Raw genomic sequence first — 22313 nt, forward strand, 5'->3', positions numbered from 1 at the left:
CAGATATGGTAACACTAGTGAGCAGTAGAGAATATGAAGTGATTTATGGTCCAGAACATGTTTTACTTTATTCATTATTGACGTAGTTCTTGCTACTTAATGTTGTGTATTTTTTACATAAGGTTTCCAGTTCATTTTACCATCTATTCTTACACCCAAAAATGTGTTTTCTTTTACTCTTTCAATATCTACTCCGTCTATTTGTATTTGTGTTTGTCTTTCCCTTCTACTATTACCAAATAGCAATATTTTAGTTTTACTGAGATTCAAAAGATAGTCTGTTTTTGTCAAACCATCTTTTTATTTTTTTCATTTCTTCTGTTATTTGTATTAGCTTTTGTGTGTTATCTCCTGAACAAAATGCAGTTGTATCATCTGTAAATAATACTAACTTTAAGTCCTTTGTAACTTTACAAATGTCGTTTATATAAAGATTGAACAATTTTGGTCCAAGTATTGATCCCTGAGGTACGCCACAAAATATTTTCAGCTCTATAGAAGTGTTTTCTCCTATCTTCACGTATTGCTTCCTGTTGGTTAAGTATCTTCTAACCCAGTTTAAGACCAACCCTCTGATTCCATACCTTTCTAATTTGTTTATTAAGATGCTATAATTAATTGCGTCAAATGCTTTTGTTAAATCCATAAACACTGCAACAGCACATTTTTTGCTATCCATTGCATTGGTGATCTCTTCCTTTATTTCGATTAATGACATTGATTTAGAGATGTTGGCTATGAATCCTTATTGGTTGTCTGTGAGTGTTTCGTTTTTATTAATCAATTTGTCTAATCTATTGATAAATAGTTTTTCAATAATTTTAGAAAATTGTGGAAGTAGAGAAACAGGTCCGTAGTTTGAAAACGTGTGATTGTCACCAGTCTTATAAATTGGTACGACTTTTGCTATTTTCATTTTATCTGGGAATTTGCCTGTTTGAAATGATAGGTGGCTGATATATGTTAAAGTTCTGAAATCTTTTCAATAACCGTTTTATCGTTTCCATATGAATTTCGTTACAATCAGTTGAGGTCTTGAATTTACCTTTTTTCACAATATTGATTATATTTCCTCTTTTGTCACTTCTTCGAGGAACATAGAGCTGGGGTTTCTATCTATGGTGTCATTCAAGTCCTCAACTGACTTGGGATCTGGAACATTTTCCTCCAGATTTGGTCCCATGTTCACAAAGTACTTATTGAAGCTTTCAACTACTTTGTTCATGTAGTAATGTTTTACATTTCTATCTAAGAAGTATTTAGGATAGTCCTTTTTAGCACCATTTTTAATAATGCTATTTAGGATGCTCCATATTGCTCTCATATTGTTTTTGTTCCGGTTCAATAATTGACTGTAATATTATTTTCTACATTTTCGTAGTATGCCAGTTAGCTTGTTTCTTATATGTTTTGTCCTTGTCCTTGTTTTCTGCTTCTGTAGGCGGCGGAGGAAGACAGCCCTGACACCGGTGAGGACAGCGGCTCGGCGCCGGACGGCGAAATGGCGGTCGACGACACCCCGGTCACCAGTAAGGACGGCAGAGCGGAAATCGTTGCAGCCTCCCCCCAGTCCCTGTTGGACAACACCGCGGCGCCTGGACCCCCCGCGGCCTACACAGGATTCAGGGGATTCTTTGTCCAACCCTGGTCGTTTTTCTCAGCCTCACCGAAGCCCGCGAAAACCACCCCCGCCCCCTCTACCTGGGCCCCCCTCTCCAACTCCGCCCCTACCCCCATACCTGGATCCCCCATCACCTGGCAGTGAATTGGAATCCACTACAACAGTGGTTCTCAACCTTTTTTCAGTGATGTACCCCCTGTGAACATTTTTTTAATTCAAGTACCCCCTAATCAGAGCAAATTATTTTTGGTTGAAAAAAAGAGATAAAGAAGTAAAATACAGCACTGTGTCATCAGTTTCTGATTTATTAAATTGTATAACAGTGCAAAATATTGCTCATTTGTAGTGGTCTTTCTTGAACTATTTGGAAAAAAAGATATACAAATAACTAAAAACTTGTTGAAAAATAAACAAGTGATTCAATTCAATCAATCAATCAATCAATCAATCAATGTTTATTTATATAGCCCTAAATCACAAGTGTCTCAAAGGGCTGCACAAGCCACAACGACATCCTCAGTACAGAGCCCACATAAGGGCAAGGAAAAACTCACCCCAGTGGGACGTCGATGTGAATGACTATGAGAAACCTTGGAGAGGACCGCATATGGTAACCCCCCCCCGAGGGGATTATAAATAAAGATTTCTACACATAGAAGTAATCATCAACTTAAAGTGCTCTCTTTGGGGATTGTAATAGAGATACATCTGGATTCATGAACTTAATTCTAAACATTTCTTCACAAAAAAAGAAATCTTTAACATCAATATTTATGGAACATGTCCACAAAAAATCTAGCTGTCAACACTGAATATTGCATTGCTGCATTTCTTTTCACAGCTCTTTTTGACAGACATTTTAGTGAGGGTCAAACCATCATGGCATGGGGGAAACTCTGGGTTTATGGTAATGAATGGAATAGCCTACTTGATTTGATGTTCAGTTTATGAACTTACATTCATATTTTGTTGAAGTATTATTCAATAAATATATTTATAAAAGATTTTTGAATTGTTGCTATTTTTAGAATATTTAAAAAAATCTCACGTACCCCTTGGCATACCTTCAAGTACCCCCAGGGGTACGCGTACCCCCATTTGAGAACCACTGCACTACAACAACAACCAACATGGTCATCCCACCATTTTCTGGACAATACCTCTCCCCAGCAGACTCTGATGTTCTCTTTGGTTCCAGTGGGCTACACATTATCCACCTTAATGTGAACAGCCTCGCTGGAACCAAACTCGACCAAATCAGAGAAATGTTCAATAACAACAAGGTAAAAATCATGTGTTTCTCTGAAACTAAATAAGATCAAAGTGTTTCTGACTCAGAGATAGAGATAGAAAACTTCTCAGTTATCAGAAAGGACAGGAATAAACATGGTGGGGGTGTTTGTATGTATATTCACCAGGGAATAAAATACATAACTCGCAGTGATCTTAACCACAATGCCCTTGAATCTGTGTGGGCGGAAATCAAATTCAAAAACGCTAAGCCGGTACTGATAGGGACTGTATACAGACCCCCTAATCAGAGTGATTTCTATGGTGCTCTTGAGGAGTGCTTAGCTGAGATAGACAACGTGGAGAAAATTATAACTGGAGATCTGAACACAGATACTCAACGCAGAGATGCGCCTGTCTTCAAATCTTACAGCAAGCTTTGTAATCTGCACGGTCTCACCCAGCTAATAACACTACCCACAAGGGTGTGTGATTCCAACCAATCAACCATAGATCTCATTCTCACATCAGACCGGCCTAACATAAAAAATAGTGGGGTCATGATATGTGGTCTTAGCGACCACTATCTAACCTTCTGCACCCGCAAAATAGCTAAACCCAAAGCCAACGGCCACATAACAGCTCAATCCAGATCCCTTAAAACATACACCAGTGATAATTTCAACCTAAAACTAGGTGAGTGGGACTGGTGCCCTGTGCTCACGAGCAACCTGGTCGATGATGCTTGGGATCGCTTTAAAACAGCGTTCCTAGCGATACTAAATGATATGGCTCCCGTGAGAACAGTCAGAATCAAAGTCCGCTCGGAACCATGGATGAATCCGGACCTATTAGCTGCCATAAAAGACAGAGACAGAAAATACTCCGAATACCAAAGGTGCAAAACCGAAGTAGATAAACAACCCAATAATAACCTCAAATCACTCCTTACAACACTCAAAAAGCAATGCATTAAATTAAGAAATAAGGCAAACAACCTGACTAAATCCTTAAAAAAAAATTACATTAACGACAAAATAGAGGAAAACACAAATAAGCCACGTGAGCTCTGGAAAATCCTCAACAACCAGCTTCCTGGCTGCAGCCAGAAACTTAAAACCAGACTCACCAACATCAATATCAAGGAGGGCGACTCCCTCATTACAGACAAACTGGAGCAAGCAGACTTAACACCTTTTTCACCAGCATAGCCACAACTCCAGTTAACAAGGTGTCCCACCACTCTGGTCGCTTTGCATAGTAGAGTTTTAACTTGCACTTACAGATGTCGCAACAAACTGTAGTTACTGACAGTGGTTTTCTGAAATGTTCCTGAGCCCATGTAGTGATATCCTATACACACTGCCTGAGGGAACGAAGGTCACGGGTTTCAATGATGGTTTTCAGCCTTGCCGCTTACGTGCAGTGATTTCTTCCATTCTGAACTTTTTGATGATATTACAGACCGTAGATAGTGAAATCCCCAAATTCCTTGCAATATCTTGTTGAGAAATGTTGTTCTTAAACTGTTCGACAATTTGCTCATGCATTTGTTCACAAAGTGGTGACCCTTCCATCATCCTTGTTTGTGAATGACTGAGCATTTCATGGAAGCTGCTTTTATACCCAATCATGTCACCCACTTGTCCCTAATTAGCCTGTTCGCCTGTGGGATGTTCCCAATAAGTGTTTGATGAGCATTCTTCAACTTTCTCAGTCTTTTTTGCCGCTTGTGCCAGCTTTTTTGAAACATGTTGCAGGCATCAAATTCCAAATGAGCTAATATTTGGAAAAAAATAACAAAGTTTACCAGTTCGAACGTTAAGTATCTTGTCTTTGCAGTGTATTCAATTGAATATAGGTTGAAAAGGATTTGCAAATCATTGTATTCTGTTTTTATTTACGATTTACACAATGTGCCAACTTCACTGGTTTTGGGTTTTGTACATCCATGTGATGTTACTGACAGCTAGTGACCAGTGTGCAGTACTACATATAATCTCAATCTATTCGTGGTGACACATCTGCATTAGCTGTGCTCTTAAAAAAACACACCATAGATTCGACTAAGGCTGTGGGCTAAATTTCACTAATCAGAATCGACTCAAAATATCCTTAGTCGAAGACAGCCCTAGTTCTTGGAGAAGGATAGTGTCATGTTAAAATACACTGCACAAGTCCAACTTTGCTTTTAACCTGTCTTTATTCACAAAATGCCTATGTTAGCCTTCTTTAGCTCGGAAAAGATTCCCTGCCAGCTCTGTGACGTCATCTCTGGTTAACTCTATCATATTTTCCTAACACAGTTACACCACAGATAGGCGCATAGGCTTTTTGATACCAATATAAGATAAGACCACGTACACAGATAGGCGCATAGGCTTTTTGATACCAATATAAGATAAAACCATACATGGTTTTCAGTTTTAGCTTATATTTTTAAATGTGATTTAGAAGTATTTAAAAACAACACTACACTACCTAAACAATTTTTTTCACTTTCAGAGTTTTAAGGGTCAACGCATGAATGGTTTTGGCTTAATTTTCACACCGGACCTCACCACACATGACCGCTGTTGTATATTTACCTCAAGCACTTAAATGGCTGGCACTCAAACTACCCAGTAATCAAGGAATATAGATGCTTCGATAAACATAGGAATCAGAAAGCTGGTTATAGAGTTTCCTTTCAGAAAAAAACACCCTCAAAAGAGGTGTTGTCTATCAGTGATTGTTTGTAAAGTTCACTTCCATCAGTCCATCTTGGATCTTAGCCTTAAATTGGAATGAGAGATTCCTTTATGCATATTGTGTGTCAGTGGGGAGTGATTTCATTTCCTTTGCTGAGGAGGGATGAGGTGTTCTAAAATTCATCCTGGCAATTCAGTTCATGCATGACAGCGTTGTTCTCCTGCCTTTGTCTTTCTGTTCAGTTCGACTCGATGTGTGTCTTTCATTTCACAGATAACCGAGGACAACAAGGCTTTGTGGGCGCACACAAAACATGCTCTCAGAAAACATAATGCTTGTTTGTTGACTTTGCCTTCTAACGTCACACAATAGATGTGCTTCGGTTTAATGTCCTATAGCATTCAAGTCAAGGAAGTCATGATGTGAAATCTGACCTCTGTTTATTCCAAACAAACCATCCACTAACTTGTTTGACAGTTAAGGTGCTCTAAGATCAGAGGTGCAATTGTTTTTAGGCACCTAATGAGTGAGCCGTTGTATGGGCAAACAAGGGACTCAGCCATGTTTAAAAGCTGCTACCCAACCATCCATTCATCCATCCATTTTCTACCGCTTGTCCCTTTTTGGGGTCGCGGGGGGTGCTGGAGCTTATCTCAGCAGCATTTGGGCGGAAGGCAACCAGTTAAATAAAACAACATTATACTAATACAGGGCTCGAATTTAACCACGGCACCCGCGGCAAAAGCCGCGACCGCCCTTTTCACTTGCCGTAATCTCCAAAAAATTTACCAACATCGGCAGCAAGAACATGCCGTGACCGCCCTTGACTTTTTACTTGTAAATGGACGAGGGATGTAACAGTAAACAGTATAATGATAATTTGCGATAAAATTCCCGACGGTTAGTAATACCGTCTAATTTTTTAATTATCAAAAACCCGCCATTTATTAATGCAATTTAGGCAACAAGAAGTCAGGTGCAGGCGCACCAACGTCGTTTGGCTTGACCATCATTGCGGATAAGCGCTTGGTTTAACGTAATTTTCCCTCGCTTAAGAGCGCACTGCTGTGTTCAGTTGGAGACCAGTGTGGACAATATTGTAGACAGACGCACTTGTGCCCACACTAAAAGTATACAGCGAAGGAGAAAACTATTTGATGTTGCTTGTATTTTCTCAATACAGCGTCCATCAGCTGCTGTGACAGAGTTAAATAAGGTGAGGAAACATGCAGCAGGCGATGTGTCGACTCGTAAACGTTGTCCCAACTTGTTAATAAAGTCTTTAGTTTGTTTACTGGGATGTTCACTCGTCCTATATTTAACTGCAAACTGTATCAGTGTTCAAATTACATCAATACTGGCTAAAATGTTTTGTCATCTCATCGAATTGTACGCAGGCTGTAAGGATTGTGTATTCGATGTGAGAGGTGTCACTCCTCTTTATTTTTGTTGGCCAAACTGTTGCACTGAACCACTAAGAGGCGTTGTTGGAGAAGAACAAAGCTTGTTTATTAGACTTCATCTTCATTAGCCAAACTGCTTTGAGTTTTATTTTGGTATCAAAAAGTAAACAACATATTTTTTTACATTACTTGTATTTTTTTCATGTCACAAAGGTATTACATCAAAAACCTTTAGTGTGACACAGTATTTTGTTAATGTGTTATTGTGTATAGTTAATTCCTATACGACATATTTCTGCTCAAACTCTTAATGGATCTGTCCCGATCTACATGTACATAACTTAAAAAAACTACCTCCCTCTATCAAAATGTAAAAATAGAAATAAAGGCATTATGTAATGACAAAAAGCTGACAGTTGATATTAATAATGAATAAAAAAATAAGTTTATGTATGTGTATATACATAGATATATATAGATATATATATATATATATATATATATATATATATATATATATATATATATATATATATATATATATATATATATATATATATATAAATAAAAATATATATACATGTATACATATATATAGATAGATAGATAGATAGATATATATATATAGATATATATATATATATATATATATATATATATATATATATATATATATATATATATATATATATATATATATATATATATATATATATATATATATATATATATATATACATACACTACATTGCCAAAAGTATTTGGCCACCTGCCTTTACTCACATATGAACTTGAAGTGCCATCCCATGGAATTGTCCAAAATGTTTTGGTATCCTGGAGCATTCAAAGTTCCATTCACTGGAACTAAGGGGCCAAGCCCAACTCCTGAAAAACCAACCCCACACCATAAATCCTCCTCCATCAAATTTCACACTCGGCACAATGCAGTCCGATTGTAGCGTTCTCCTGGCAGACTGGTCCGTCAGATTGCCAGATGGCAAAGCGTGATTCATCACTCCAGAGAAGGTGTCTCCACTGTTCTAGAGTCCAGTGGCAACGTGCTTTACACCACTGCATCCTACCCTTTGCATTGGACGTGGTGATGTATGGCTTAGATGCAGCTGCTTGACCATGGAAACCCATTCCATGAAGCTCTCTGCGTAATGTACGTGGGTTAATTGGAAGGACTTATGAAGTTTGGAGCTCTGTAGCAACTGATAGTGCAAAGACTTTCTGCACAATGTGCTTCAGCATCCGCCGACCCCTCTCTGTCAGTTTACGTGGCCTACCACTTGGTGGCTGACTTGCTGTTGTTCCCAAACTCTTCACTTTTCTTATACTAAAGTTGACTTTGGAATATTTAGGAGCAAAGAAATTTCATGACTGAATATGTTGCACAGGTGGCATCCTATGACAGTTCCACGCTGGAAATCACTGAGAGCAGCCCATTCTTTCACAAATGTTTGTAGGAACAGCCTCCATGCCTGAGTGCTTGATTTTATACACCGGGCCAAGTGATTAGGACACCTGATTCTCATCATGTGGATGGGTGGCCAAATACTTGGCAATATAGTGTGTGTGTATATGTATATATATATATATATATATATATATATATATATATATATATATATATATATATATATATATATATATATATATATATATATATATATATATATATATATATATATATATATATATACATACATACATACATATATATATATATACATACATACATGTATGTGTGTATGTATGTATGTATATATTAGAGATGCGCGGATAGGCAATTATTTCATCCGCAACCGCATCAGAAAGTCGTCAACCATCCGCCATCCACCCGATGTAACATTTGATCAGAACCGCACCCGCCCGCACCCGCCCGTTGTTATATATCTAATATAGACGATGCAAGGCATTAGTGAGGTTATAAAGCTTTTGCCTGTTAAAGAAAGGAGACTGATCCAATGCAGCACAGACATTCGCGTGCCACGCTGTCACGACCCAGACGCACACCAGTGCGCAATCATATGGGAGCCGCGCTGAGCGCACCTCCAAGCGCGTCTCGCTGCCGGCGACGGCCGGGTATGGGCCCGACGCTCCAGCGCCATCCATTTTCAGGGCTAGTTGATTCGGCAGGTGGGTTGTTACACACTCCTTAGCGGGTTCCGACTTCCATGGCCACCGTCCTGCTGTCTGTATCAACCAGGGTGAGCCCCACCCCTTTCGTGAGCGCACTGCGCGCGGAGTGACCCCTGTCACGCGCCCCCGGCAACAGGGGTGGCGGGCAGGTAAGCTGCGCGGGCGGAGCGCGCGGAGTGACCCCTGTTACGAGCCCCCGGCCACGGGGGTGGCGGGCAGGTAAGCTGCTTACCTGCTGTGCGTGACGCCGGCCGCGGCGAAGGCGGACGAGGCGGGGTGTCGGTGCGGTGGGCGCGGTGGTGACCCTGGACGTGCGTCGGGCCCTTCTCGCGGATCGCCTCAGCTACGGCTCCCGGTGGGGCCCTCTCGGGGGAAGGGGCCTCGGTCCCGGACCCCGGCGAGGCGTCCCTTCTCCGCTCCGTAAAAGTGTCCATCTCTTTTCTTTTTTTTTCTTCTGTTGTGGCATATGCAGCAGGTGCCTGCTCGTTTTTCGTATGTGGGTAACAACATTTAACTATATATTTCCGAATTGGTTTAACTGGTTTCAACCACCCGACCCGACCCGACCTGCGGATAAAATCTAATTTTTTTTAATTTCATCCGCCCGATCCGCGGATAATCCGCGGACTCCGCGGTTGTGCCCGCAAACCGCGCATCTCTAGTATATATACATACATACATGTATGTGTGTATGTATGTATGTATATATACATACATACATACATGTATGTATGTATGTATGTATGTATGTATGTATGTATGTATGTATGTATGTATGTATATATATATATATATACATATATATATATATATATATACATATATATATATATATATATATATATATATATATATATATATATATATATATATATATATATATATATATATATATATATACATATATACATATGTGTGTATGTATGTATGTATATATACATACATACATGTATGTATGTATGTATGTATGTATGTATGTATATATATATATATTAGAGATGCGCGGATAGGCAATTTATTTCATCCGCAACCGCGTCAGAAAGTCGTCAACCATCCGCCATCCACCCGATGTAACGTTTGATCAGAACTGCACCCGCCCGCCATCCGCCCGCACCCGCCCGAAGTTTTATTTACGGAGGCAATAATTGAGCATGGATTTCCAATCGCGGTGGGCGGTGGGCGCGGTGGTGACCCTGGACGTGCGTCGGGCCCTTCTCGCGGATCGCCTCAGCTACGGCTCCCGGTGGGGCCCTCTCGGGGGAAGGGGCCTCGGTCCCGGACCCCGGCGAGGCGTCCCTTCTCCGCTCCGTAAAAGTGTCCATCTCTTTTCTTTTTTTTTCTTCTGTTGTGGCATATGCAGCAGGTGCCTGCTCGTTTTTCGTATGTGGGTAACAACATTTAACTATATATTTCCGAATTGGTTTAACTGGTTTCAACCACCCGACCCGACCCGACCTGCGGATAAAATCTAATTTTTTTTAATTTCACCCGCCCGATCCGCGGATAATCCGCGGACTCCGCGGTTGTGCCCGCAAACCGCGCATCTCTAGTATATATACATACATACATGTATGTGTGTATGTATGTATGTATATATACATACATACATACATGTATGTATGTATGTATGTATGTATGTATGTATGTATGTATGTATGTATGTATGTATATATATATATATATACATATATATATATATATATATACATATATATATATATATATATATATATATATATATATATATATATACATATATACATATGTGTGTATGTATGTATGTATATATACATACATACATGTATGTATGTATGTATGTATGTATGTATGTATATATATATATATTAGAGATGCGCGGATAGGCAATTTATTTCATCCGCAACCGCGTCAGAAAGTCGTCAACCATCCGCCATCCACCCGATGTAACGTTTGATCAGAACTGCACCCGCCCGCCATCCGCCCGCACCCGCCCGAAGTTTTATTTACGGAGGCAATAATTGAGCATGGATTTCCAATCGCACTGGCTGATCACATGGGACAGTTAAATGTTTGTAATGCAACCTTTAAAAATCATTACGCGGTGATCGCGGTCCCAAAAATAAACTTTTCTTGCATGATAATGTCCAGAAAAATTTGCTTTATATTACTATAGAGTCCTTTTAACGAATGAGTTTGATGGTTTATCACAAACCTTAAATGAAAGAAGTCCTTTGTTCTCCTGCACCATGCGCGCGTGCGCTTTGGCCTTGCTTCGTGTTTGGTGCGCAATCCTGTCGGCTGTATTTCACAGCACGACATACTGTTAAAAGTGTTTATACTATTTATGCTTTCAAGTCCAAGTTGAAGAAATCTTGTTAAATGTTGACAGCATAACTACCAAAATACAGAAGTATGTCCTTAATATTTTTGCAGTGCTATTTCTGTTGAAAAGTTCAAATGATTACATTAGAGATGTGATGTGCCACTTTTCAAGTGTCTGATGGCTTAAATTAATTTTCATTAATTTTTCATATTTTGAATTCTTTTGAAAGGCTTACAAAAAAACTACATTTGAATTGTAATTCCATGCTATTGACAGGACTATTAATTTTAATGAAGTTAGCTTACCATGTTTACAGTATGATAATTGTGATAGAAATGTGAATTTTAGGCACAGAATATTTTTTACAATTGAACAAGGCAGTAGATTATACAAGCTTGGACAGAAAGTTAATAATGACACCAATTTTTTTTTAATGGAATTGTTTAGTACTGTTTTACCATTTGTTTACTGTAAAAAGTGTTTATACTGTTTATACTTTCAATTAACAAATTGAAGTCTTGTGAAAGGTTGACAGGATAACTGGCATTAACTGTCAAAATAATTTCAAACTATTGAAGTTAGCTTACAGAATAAACATGCCAATCAACCCATATGATTTTTGCTGTAATATTTTTGTTTTGAAAAGTCACTGTGACTGATAGAAAAGTGATGGTTTTAGCAACATTTTAACCTGTCTGAATGCTAATAATCATTTTGCGTCGGGGGGCGAAGCCCTGAACCCTCCACCAGGACTTTGTCCTGGACCTACCGGGGCCTGCGGCCCTTGGACCCTGGCTACTAGGTTTTTCTGATTTCAAAAGTTGGCAGGTATGGTGAGGTTATAAAGCTTTTGCCTGTTAAAGAAAGGAGACTGATCCAATGCAGCACAGACTTTCGCGTGCCACGCTGTCACGACCCAGACGCACACCAGTGCGCAATCATATGGGAGCCGCGCTGAGCGCACCTCCAAGCGCGTCTCGCTGCCGGCGACGGCCAGGTATGGGCCCACGCTCCAGCGCCATCCATTTTCAGGGCTAGTTGATTCGGCAGGTGGGTTGTTACACACTCCTTAGCGGGTTCCGACTTCCATGGCCACCGTCCTGCTCTCTATATAAACCAGGGTGAGCCCCACCCCTTTCGTGAGCGTACTGCGCGCGGAGTGACCCCTGTTACGCGCCCCCGGCAACAGGGGTGGCGGGCAGGTAAGCTGCGCGGGCGGAGCGCGCGGAGTGACCCATGTTACGAGCCCCCGGCCACGGGGGTGGCGGGCAGGTAAGCTGCTTACCTGCTGCGCGTGACGCCGGCCGCGGCGAAGGCGGACGAGGCGGGGTGTCGGTGCAGTGGGCGCGGTAGTGACCCTGGACGTGCGTCGAGCCCTTCTCAGGTGCCTGCTCGTTTTTCGTATGTGGGTAACAACATTTAACTATGTATATATATTTCCGAATTGGTTTAACTGCCACCCGCGAAAAAAAAAAAAAAAAAAATCTAATTAATCCACCCGACCCGACCCACGCGCGGATAAAATCTTATTTTTTTTAATTTCATCCGCCCGATCCGCGGATAATCCGCGGACTCCGCGGTTGTGCCCGCAAACCGCGCATCTCTAATATATATATATATATATATATATATATATATATATATGTATGTATGTATGTATGTATGTATGTATATATATATATATATATATATATATATATATATGTATGTATGTATGTATGTATGTATGTATGTATGTATGTATGTATATATATATATACGTACATGGAGCCCCTGCCGCGAAAGAAAATATTGTTTGCCTTGGTGCCCTTCCAACTTGCTTTGATGTCCTAAATTACGAGCCCTCCTTCCAAAACTTGCTTTGACCTTCAAAAGTTAAAATTCGAGGCCTGCTAATATACAGTCCTGCTACGGACATGTCTGTCAAAGTGCTTGGGTTGGCGAATGGGCCAAAGATAGCACAATCTGAATTGATTCACTAAAACACTACACTCTTTTTATCAGTGACCAGGCAGGGGTGGGTGCAATCTACATAGCTACATTGTTACTCTCATGCCCCGCCATGGTACACCAAACCCCACAAGACAACTGATACAGATGAAGTCAGACTCAATTGAAACCCAGGGTTGAAGCACTCATTCCAAGGTCAAAATCAAACACTTTCAAAATCAAGGTCAAGGTTTTCCAGCATGCTACAGTGAAAAGGTAAATTACATATCTGCATACGCCAAATTATTTTACATATTTACATTAAAAAGTACTCCGGCTTCCTCCCACCTCCAAAGACATGCACCTGGGGATAAGTTGATTGGCAACACTAAATTGGCCCTAGTGTGTGGATGTGAGTGTGAATGTTGTCTGTCTATCTGTGTTGGCCCTGCGATGAGGTGGCGACTTGTCCAGGGTGTACCCCGCCTTCCGCCCGATTGTAGCTGAGATAGGCTCCAGCGCCCCCCGCGACCCCAAAGGGAATAAGCGGTAGAAAATGGATGGATGGATACATTAAAAAGTATTACTCTTGTAAACCCGGGTTTTTTAGTAGGACCTAAAAACTTAATAGTACTATTAAGTTGTTTTAATTTTACAATAATAAAATAATCAGTCTTAAGGGGGAACTGCACTTTTTAGAAATGTTACCTATCATTCAAATTCGATCAAAAGTCTGCTTACAATGGATCGCTCTATTCTGGCTATAAAGCACTTAGAAAAATCTCCCAACACTTTCATTGAGGTTTTATATACACACTGTAAGTATATATATATAATGTAGTAACAGGCATATTAATAATAACATGTAATATTAACGTACTGTCCTGTGTCAGTCACAGCGTGCAGTGAGAGCGCGAGCAGGGCATGATCCACCTAACTAGCCAATCATCATCAGCGCTTTTACGACGCCGTCATCATCCCCGCCCCGTCTGTCTGCATGCAGCTAATGTGTGGCCGAAACCTGACACCTTGCGCTTCATTCAAACAAACTGTAGTAGCGAGCCACTTCACATTCTCAGTAACAGCAACGACGTTACGACAATGGAAACAGTAATTATTTAGATTACTCGTTACTAAAAAAATAACGCCGTTGGTAACGCTGTTATACTCTGACGCCATTATTACCATCACTGCTGTACAAACTAAAAATAGTTTGTCTGCGTTAGCGCTTATACTAACAATATCACTAATATGTGTTAAAGTTCCGGTCACAAAATGTAAATGGAGTAATGTTGGTGATTTTTGGATGGTTATTTAGAGGGCTTTATGATCGGAATAGAGAACATCCCATTGACTCCATTGTAAGGGGACTTTTATTTAGGTTTATTTACGAGTTAGAATGCATTGGAAAAAAAACAAATATGTCTTCTTGTCTCATAATGATTATGAACGATAGGCATAATTCCAAAAAAAAGTACACTTGCCCTTTAACTTGATGAATGACAAGGGCATAGTACTTTTTCTAACTTCCAGTTGATATTGTTTTTCTTTTAGCACTCCTTTTTGGGTCTGCTCTTTCTTTTGCAGCGAAAAAGCCACAAAAGCTAAAGAAAACCATAAGATATACAAAAGGTAACCCTTTGGTGATTGTGATAAGTTTACAATCCAAGGTTTTATGCGCCTTTAGAGGCATATTTATGAACATTTTGGTTGAATTTTAGTTTGCACAAGATACTTCCATCCATCCATCCATTTTCTTCCGCTTATCCGAGGTCGGGTCGCGGGGGCAGCAGCTTAAGCAGGGAAGCCCAGACTTCCCTCTCCCCAGCCACTTCGTCCAGCTCCTCCCGGGGGATCCCGAGGCGTTCCCAGGCCAGCCGGGAGAGATAGTCTTCCCAGCGTGTCCTGGGTCTTCCCCGTGGCCTCCTACCGGTCGGACGTGCCCGAAACACCTTCCTAGGGAGGCGTTCGGGTGGTATCCTGACCAGATGCCCGAACCACCTCATCTGGCTCCTCTCGATGTGGAGGAGCAGCGGCTTTACTTTGAGCTCCCCCCGAATGACAGAGCTTCTCACCCTATCTCTAAGGGAGAGCCCCGCCACTCGGCGGAGGAAACTCATTTCGGCCGCTTGTACCCGTGATGTTGTCCTTTCGGTCATGACCCAAAGCTCATGACCATAGGTGAGGATGGGAACGTAGATCGACCGGTAAATCGAGAGCTTCGCCTTCCGGCTCAGCTCCTTCTTCACCACAACGGTTCGATACAGCGTCTGCATTACTGAAGACGCCGCACCGATCCGCCTGTCGATCTCACGATCCACTCTTCCCCCACTCGTGAACAAGACTCCGAGGTACTTGAACTCCTCCACTTGGGGCAAGATCTCCTCCCCAACCCGGAGATGGCACTCCACCCTTTTCCGGGAGAGAACCATGGACTCGGACTTGGAGGTGCTGATTCCCATCCCAGTCGCTTCACACTCGGCTGCGAACCGATCCAGTGAGAGCTGAAGATCTTGGCCGGAGGAAGCCATCAGGACCACATCATCTGCAAATAGCAGTGACCTAATCCTGCAGCCACCAAACCGGATCCCCTCAACGCCCTGACTGCGCCTAGAAATTCTGTCCATAAAGGTTATGAACAGAATCGGTGACAAAGGGCAGCCTTGGCGGAGTCCAACCCTCACTGGAAACGTGTCCGACTTACTGCCGGCAATGCGGACCAAGCTCTGACACTGATTATACAGGGAGCGAACTGCCACAATAAGACAGTCCGTTACCCCATACTCTCTGAGCACTCCCAACAGGACTTCCCGGGGTACACGGTCGAATGCCTTCTCCAAGTCCACAAAGCACATGTAGACTGGTTGGGCAAACTCCCATGCATCCTCAAGGACCCTGCCGCCAGAGTATAGAGCTGGTCCACAGTTCCACGACCAGGACGAAAACCACACTGTTCCTCCTGAATCCGAGGTTCGACTATCCGGCGTAGCCTCCTCTCCAGTACACCTGAATAGACCTTACCGGGAAGGCTGAGGAGTGTGATCCCACGATAGTTGGAACACACCCTCCGGTTCCCCTTCTTAAAGAGAGGAACCACCACTCCGGTCTGCCAATCCAGAGGTACCGCCCCCGATGTCCACGCGATGTTGCAGAGTCTTGACAACCAAGACAGCCCCACAACATCCAGAGCCTTAAGGAACTCCGGACGGATCTCTTCCACCCCCGGGGCCTTGCCACCGAGGAGCTTTTTAACTACCTCGGCAACCTCAGCCCCAGAAATAGGAGAGCCCACCACAGCTTCCCCAGGCCCTGCTTCCTCATAGGAAGACGTGCTGGTAGGATTGAGGAGGTCTTCGAAGTATTCCCTCCACCGATCCACAACATCCGCAGTCGAGGTCAGCAGAGCACCATCCCCAACATACACGGTGTTGACACTGCACTGCTTCCCCTTCCTGAGGCGGCGGATGGTGGTCCAGAATTGCTTCGAAGCCGTCCGGAAGTCTTTTTCCATGGCCTCCCCGAACTCCTCCCATGTCCGAGTTTTTGTCTCTGCGACCGCTGAAGCCGCACACCGCTTGGCCTGTCGGTACCTGTCTGCTGCCTCAGGAGTCCCATGAGCCAAAAGAACCCGATAGGACTCCTTCTTCAGCCTGACGGCATCCCTCACCGCCGGTGTCCACCAACGGGTTCTAGGATTACCGCCACGACAGGCACCAACTGCCTTGCGGCCACAGCTCCAATCGGCCGCCTCGACAATAGAGGTACGGAACATTGTCCACTCGGACTCAATGTCCAGCACCTCCCTCGTGACATGTTCAAAGTTCTTCCGGAGGTGGGAATTGAAACTCTCTCTGACAGGAGACTCTGCCAGGCGTTCCCAGCAAACCCTCACAATGCGTTTGGGCCTGCCAGGTCTGTCCGGCATCCTCCCCCACCATCGCAGCCAACTCACCACCAGGTGGTGATCGGTAGAAAGCTCCGCCCCTCTCTTCACCCGAGTGTCCAAAACATGAGGCCGCAAATCCGATGACACAACTACAAAGTCGATCATGGAACTGCGGCCTAGGGTGTCCTGGTGCCAAGTGCACATATGGACACCCTTATGTTTGAACATGGTGTTTGTTATCGACAATCTGTGACGAGCACAAAAGTCCAATAACAGAACACCACTCGGGTTCAGATCCGGGCGGCCATTCTTCCCAATCACACCTCTCCAGGTTTCACTGTCGCTGCCAACATGAGCGTTGAAGTCCCCCAGTAGAACGAGGGAATCACCCGAGGGAGCACTCTCCAGTACTCCCTCTAGTGAATCCAAAAAGGGTGGGTACTCTGAGCTGCCATTTGGCGCGTAAACGCAAACAACAGTCAGGACCCATCCCCCCACCCGAAGGCGGAGGGAAGCTACCCTCTCGTCCACCGGGTTGAACTCCAACGTGCAGGCTTTGAGCCGAGGGGCAACAAGAATTGCCACCCCAGCCCGTCGCCTCTCACTGCCGGCAACGCCAGAGTGGAAGAGAGTCCAGCCTCTCTCAAGAGAAGTGGTTCCAGAGCCCTTGCTGTGCGTCGAAGTGAGTCCGACTATATCTAGCCGGAACTTCTCCACCTCTCGCACTAGCTCAGGCTCCTTCCCCCCCAGGGAAGTGACGTTCCATGTCCCAAGAGCCAGCTTATGTAGCCGAGGATCGGACCGCCAAGTGCCCTGCCCTCGGCTTCCGCCCAGCTCACACTGCACCCGACCTCTATGGCCCCTGCTATGGGTGGTGAGCCCATTGGAGGGGGGACCCACGTTGCCTCTTCGGGCTGTGCCCGGCCGGGCCCCATGGGGACAGGCCCGGCCACCAGGCGCTCGCCATCGTGCCCCACCTCCGGGCCTGGCTCCAGAGGGGGGCCCCGGTGACCCGCGTCCGGGCGAGGGAAATCTGGGTCCTTGGTTTGTGTTCTTCATCGAGGTCTTCGAGCTGCTCTTTGTCTGATCCCTCACCTAGGACCAGTTTGCCTTGGGAGACCCTACCAGGGGGCATAGAAACCCCCGGACAACATAGCTCCTAGGATCATTGGGACACGCAAACTCCTCTACCACGGTAAGGTGGCAGCTCAGAGAGGAGTGCACACGATATCCATGCACAAGATACTATCCTTTTTATTGATGATTTTTCAGACCTTGAAATTACAATTGAACTTAAATTCAAATATTAATGATTTCTTAAGTATTTCAAACTGTTGTGAAAACTACAGATATGTAATTTAAAAGAAAAATAAGTCAGTAAGCAACTGGGGTGTGAACAACCATGTAGTGTACTACACTATAACTGATATGTGTGTTGGGTCCTACCTGCTGCACTAAACTTGCTGCTACCAAGTGTTGTTGGCCTGTTCTTCCCTCTGTTGACAGGTGGAGAAAACATCTGGGAAAGAAAGAATGTGGACTTTAACAAAGAATCCACAAATTCATTTACAAATATGCAACTACAGTGGTACCTCAACTTAGGGGGTATTTTGAGATAGGAGCAGTCTCTCATGTAATTGTTATGCTTTAAAATTGAGAGCATAAATTTGAGTTATGAGCCTCCACGCAGTTAGCTGTCATAGTGAATGCCGCAGTGAACCCCTGAACATCAGCCTAAAAACATCCAGTTTTACTTGCTGGCATTAGCTTATAGCTAGAGATGGAAATAATGTTGTTTTCCAACCAGTGGAAACCATTAGCAGTGGTCGAGCTTCTACAGCCTTCCCGCCAAAATCCTCCATTGGTGCCGCTGAGGCTTACTCCTCCAACCATGGCTGGGCTTCCTGTGCACACCTGAAGCTGCTTCAGGATGCGTTATCCAGGTGGTCTGTCACTCTGCCACACTACAAACCTGCCGCTGCCCAGCCTTGTGTGATAGTAACGCTCCCAGTACATGAAAAGCGTCCACTCTGCTCCCCCACAACTTTAATCGTGGGAGAACAGCAGAACGAGGAGTGTCAAATTAATGCAATTTAATTACAATAGTTAATTAATTAAGATAAACTTTTATAGACTTGTATCTATACCACAATGGGGAAATTATGTGGTTGCAGTGCAGATTTTTACATTAAGTAACAAAACTCAGATGTAATGAAAAACAAAACAATTTGTAATAAATAATATATATTTCACACTAATGTATAGTGGTGGGGAAAATAAAGGATTTTAAGATGCATCGCAATTCGACATAGACGATTATAAAATCGATTATTAAACGTCAATAATCGATAATCAATTATTTATTGTACATAAAATAATACAAACAGTTCTAAAATTTAGCTAACTGCACCGAGCCACCTCACTGAGAGATCCGACCAGCTTCTTTATTTTAGGGCACTTATGTTTAGTTTTGCACACATTTTCATGAATTTAATAAATGTGGGAATTAATTGAACTGTTTCTTATTACAAATGCACCGTTCTTTAAAGTTGCAAGTGATAAACACTCATTTAGTGAAAAGATAACAAATGTAAAACTGCATCAATATACATGAATGATAATTGATAATTGATTTTTAATTGAATCATACCTCCTGAATCATAATCATAATCGAATCGTGAAGTGCCCAAATATTTCCACCTCTACTAATGTACAGATAGTAGATGATGTATACATCCATCCATCCATCCATCCATCTTCTTCTGCTTATCCGAGGTCGGGTCGCGGGGGCAGCAGCCTAAGCAGGGAAGCCCAGACTTCCCTCTCCCCAGCCACTTCGTCCAGCTCCTCCCGGGGGATCCCGAGGCGTTCCCAGGCCAGCCGGGAGAGATAGTCTTCCCAACGTGTCCTGAGTCTTCCCCGTGGCCTCCTACCGGTCGGACGTGCCCGAAACACCTCCCTAGGGAGGCGTTCGGGTGGCATCCTGACCAGATGCCCGAACCACCTCATCTGGCTCCTCTTGATGTGGAGGAGCAGCGGCTTTACTTTGAGCTCCCCCCGGATGACGGAGCTTCTCACCCTATCTCTAAGGGAGAGCCCCGCCACCCGGCGGAGGAAACTCATTTCGGCCGCTTGTACCCGTGATCTTGTCCTTTCGGTCATGATCCAAAGCTCATGACCATAGGTGAGGATGGGAACGTAGATCGACCGGTAAATCGAGAGCTTTGCCTTCCGGCTCAGTTCCTTCTTCACCACAACGGATCGATACAGCGTCCGCATTACTGAAGACGCCGCACCGATCCGCCTGTCGAGCTCACGATCCACTCTTCCCTCACTCGTGAACAAGACTCCGAGGTACTTGAACTCCTCCACTTGGGGCAAGATCTCCTCCCCAACCCGGAGATGGCACTCCACCCTTTTCCGGGCGAGAACCATGGACTCGGACTTGGAGGTGCTGATTCCCATCCCAGTCGCTTCACACTCGGCTGCGAACCGATCCAGTGAGAGCTGAAGATCTTGGCCAGATGAAGCCATCAGGACCACATCATCTGCAAAAAGCAGAGACCTAATCCTGCAGCCACCAAACCAGATACCCTCAACGCCCTGACTGTGCCTAGAAATTATGTCCATAAAGGTTATGAACAGAATCGGTGACAATGGGCAGCCCTGGCGGAGTCCAACCCTCACTGGAAACGTGTCCGACTTACTGCCGGCAATGCGGACCAAGCTCTGACACTGATTATACAGGGAGCGAACCGCCACAATAAGACAGTCCGTTACCCCATACTCTCTGAGCACTCCCAACAGGACTTCCCGGGGTACACAGTCGAATGCCTTCTTCAAGTCCACAAAGCACATGTAGACTGGTTGGGCAAACTCCCATGCACCCTCAAGGACCCTGCCGAGAGTATAGAGCTGGTCAACAGTTCCACGACCAGGACGAAAACCACACTGTTCCTCCTGAATCCGAGGTTCGACTATCCGGCGTAGCCTCCTCTCCAGTACACCTGAATAGACCTTACCGGGAAGGCTGAGGAGTGTGATCCCACGATAGTTGGAACACACCCTCCGGTTCCCCTTCTTAAAGAGAGGAACCACCACCCCAGTCTGCCAATCCAGAGGTACCGCCCCCGATGTCCACGCGATGTTGCAGAGTCTTGTCAACCAAGACAGCCCCAAAACATCCAGAGCCTTAAGGAACACCGGGCGGATCTCATCCACCCCCGGGGCCTTGCCACCGAGGAGCTTTTTAACTACCTCGGCAACATCTGCCCCAGAAATAAGAGAGCCCACCACAGATTCCCCAGGCACTGCTTCCTCATAAGAAGACGTGCTGGTAGGATTGAGGAGGTCTTCGAAGTATTTCCTCCACCGATCCACAACATCCGCAGTCGAGGTCAGCAGAACACCATCCTCACCATACACGGTGTTGACATTGCACTGCTTCCCCTTCCTGAGGCGGCGGATGGTGGTCCAGAATCCCTTCGAAGCCGTCCGGAAGTCGTTTTCCATGGCTTCCCCGAACTCCTCCCATGTCCGAGTTTTTGCCTCCGCGACCGCTGAAGCCGCACATCGCTTGGCCTGTCGGTACCTGTCTGCTGCCTCCGGAGTCCTATGAGCCAAAAGAGCCCGATAGGACTCTTTCTTCAGCTTGACGGCATCCCTTACCGCTGACACCAGCGTGTTCTAGGATTACCGCCACGACAGGCACCAACCACCTTGCGGCCACAGCTCCAATCGGCCGCCTCGACAATAGAGGCACGGAACATCGTCCACTCGGACTCAATGTCCAGTGCCTCCCTCGTGACATGTTCAAAGTTCTTACGGAGGTGGGAATTGAAACTCTCTCTGACAGGAGACTCTGACAGGCATTCCCAGTAAACCCTCACAATGCGTTTGGGCCTGCCAGGTCTGTCCGGCATCCTCCCCCACCATCGCAGCCAACTCACCACCAGGTGGTGATCGGTAGAAAGCTCCGCCCCTCTCTTCACCCGAGTGTCCAAAACATGAGACTGCAAATCCGATGACACAACTACAAAGTCGATCATGGAACTGCGGCCTAGGGTGTCCTGGTGCCAAGTGCACATATGGACACCCTTATGTTTG

The 22313-nt window shown here is 44.2% G+C and overlaps 1 protein-coding gene across 4 annotated transcripts in view; it reads right to left on the reverse strand.

The window, feature by feature from the left end:
- tcf12 (transcription factor 12) overlaps nucleotides 1-22313 on the reverse strand; it is a 213542-nt gene that overhangs the window by 182779 nt on the left and 8450 nt on the right. For all 4 annotated transcript variants that reach the window (XM_061964095.1, XM_061964092.1, XM_061964094.1 and 1 more), the window contains exon 3: nucleotides 18654-18726. In XM_061964095.1, coding sequence (XP_061820079.1) covers nucleotides 18654-18726 — 73 coding nt within the window. The remainder of the gene's footprint in view (nucleotides 1-18653; nucleotides 18727-22313) is intronic.

Source organism: Nerophis lumbriciformis, linkage group LG06, assembly GCF_033978685.3.
Source record: "Nerophis lumbriciformis linkage group LG06, RoL_Nlum_v2.1, whole genome shotgun sequence".
Classification (NCBI taxonomy): domain Eukaryota; kingdom Metazoa; phylum Chordata; class Actinopteri; order Syngnathiformes; family Syngnathidae; genus Nerophis; species Nerophis lumbriciformis.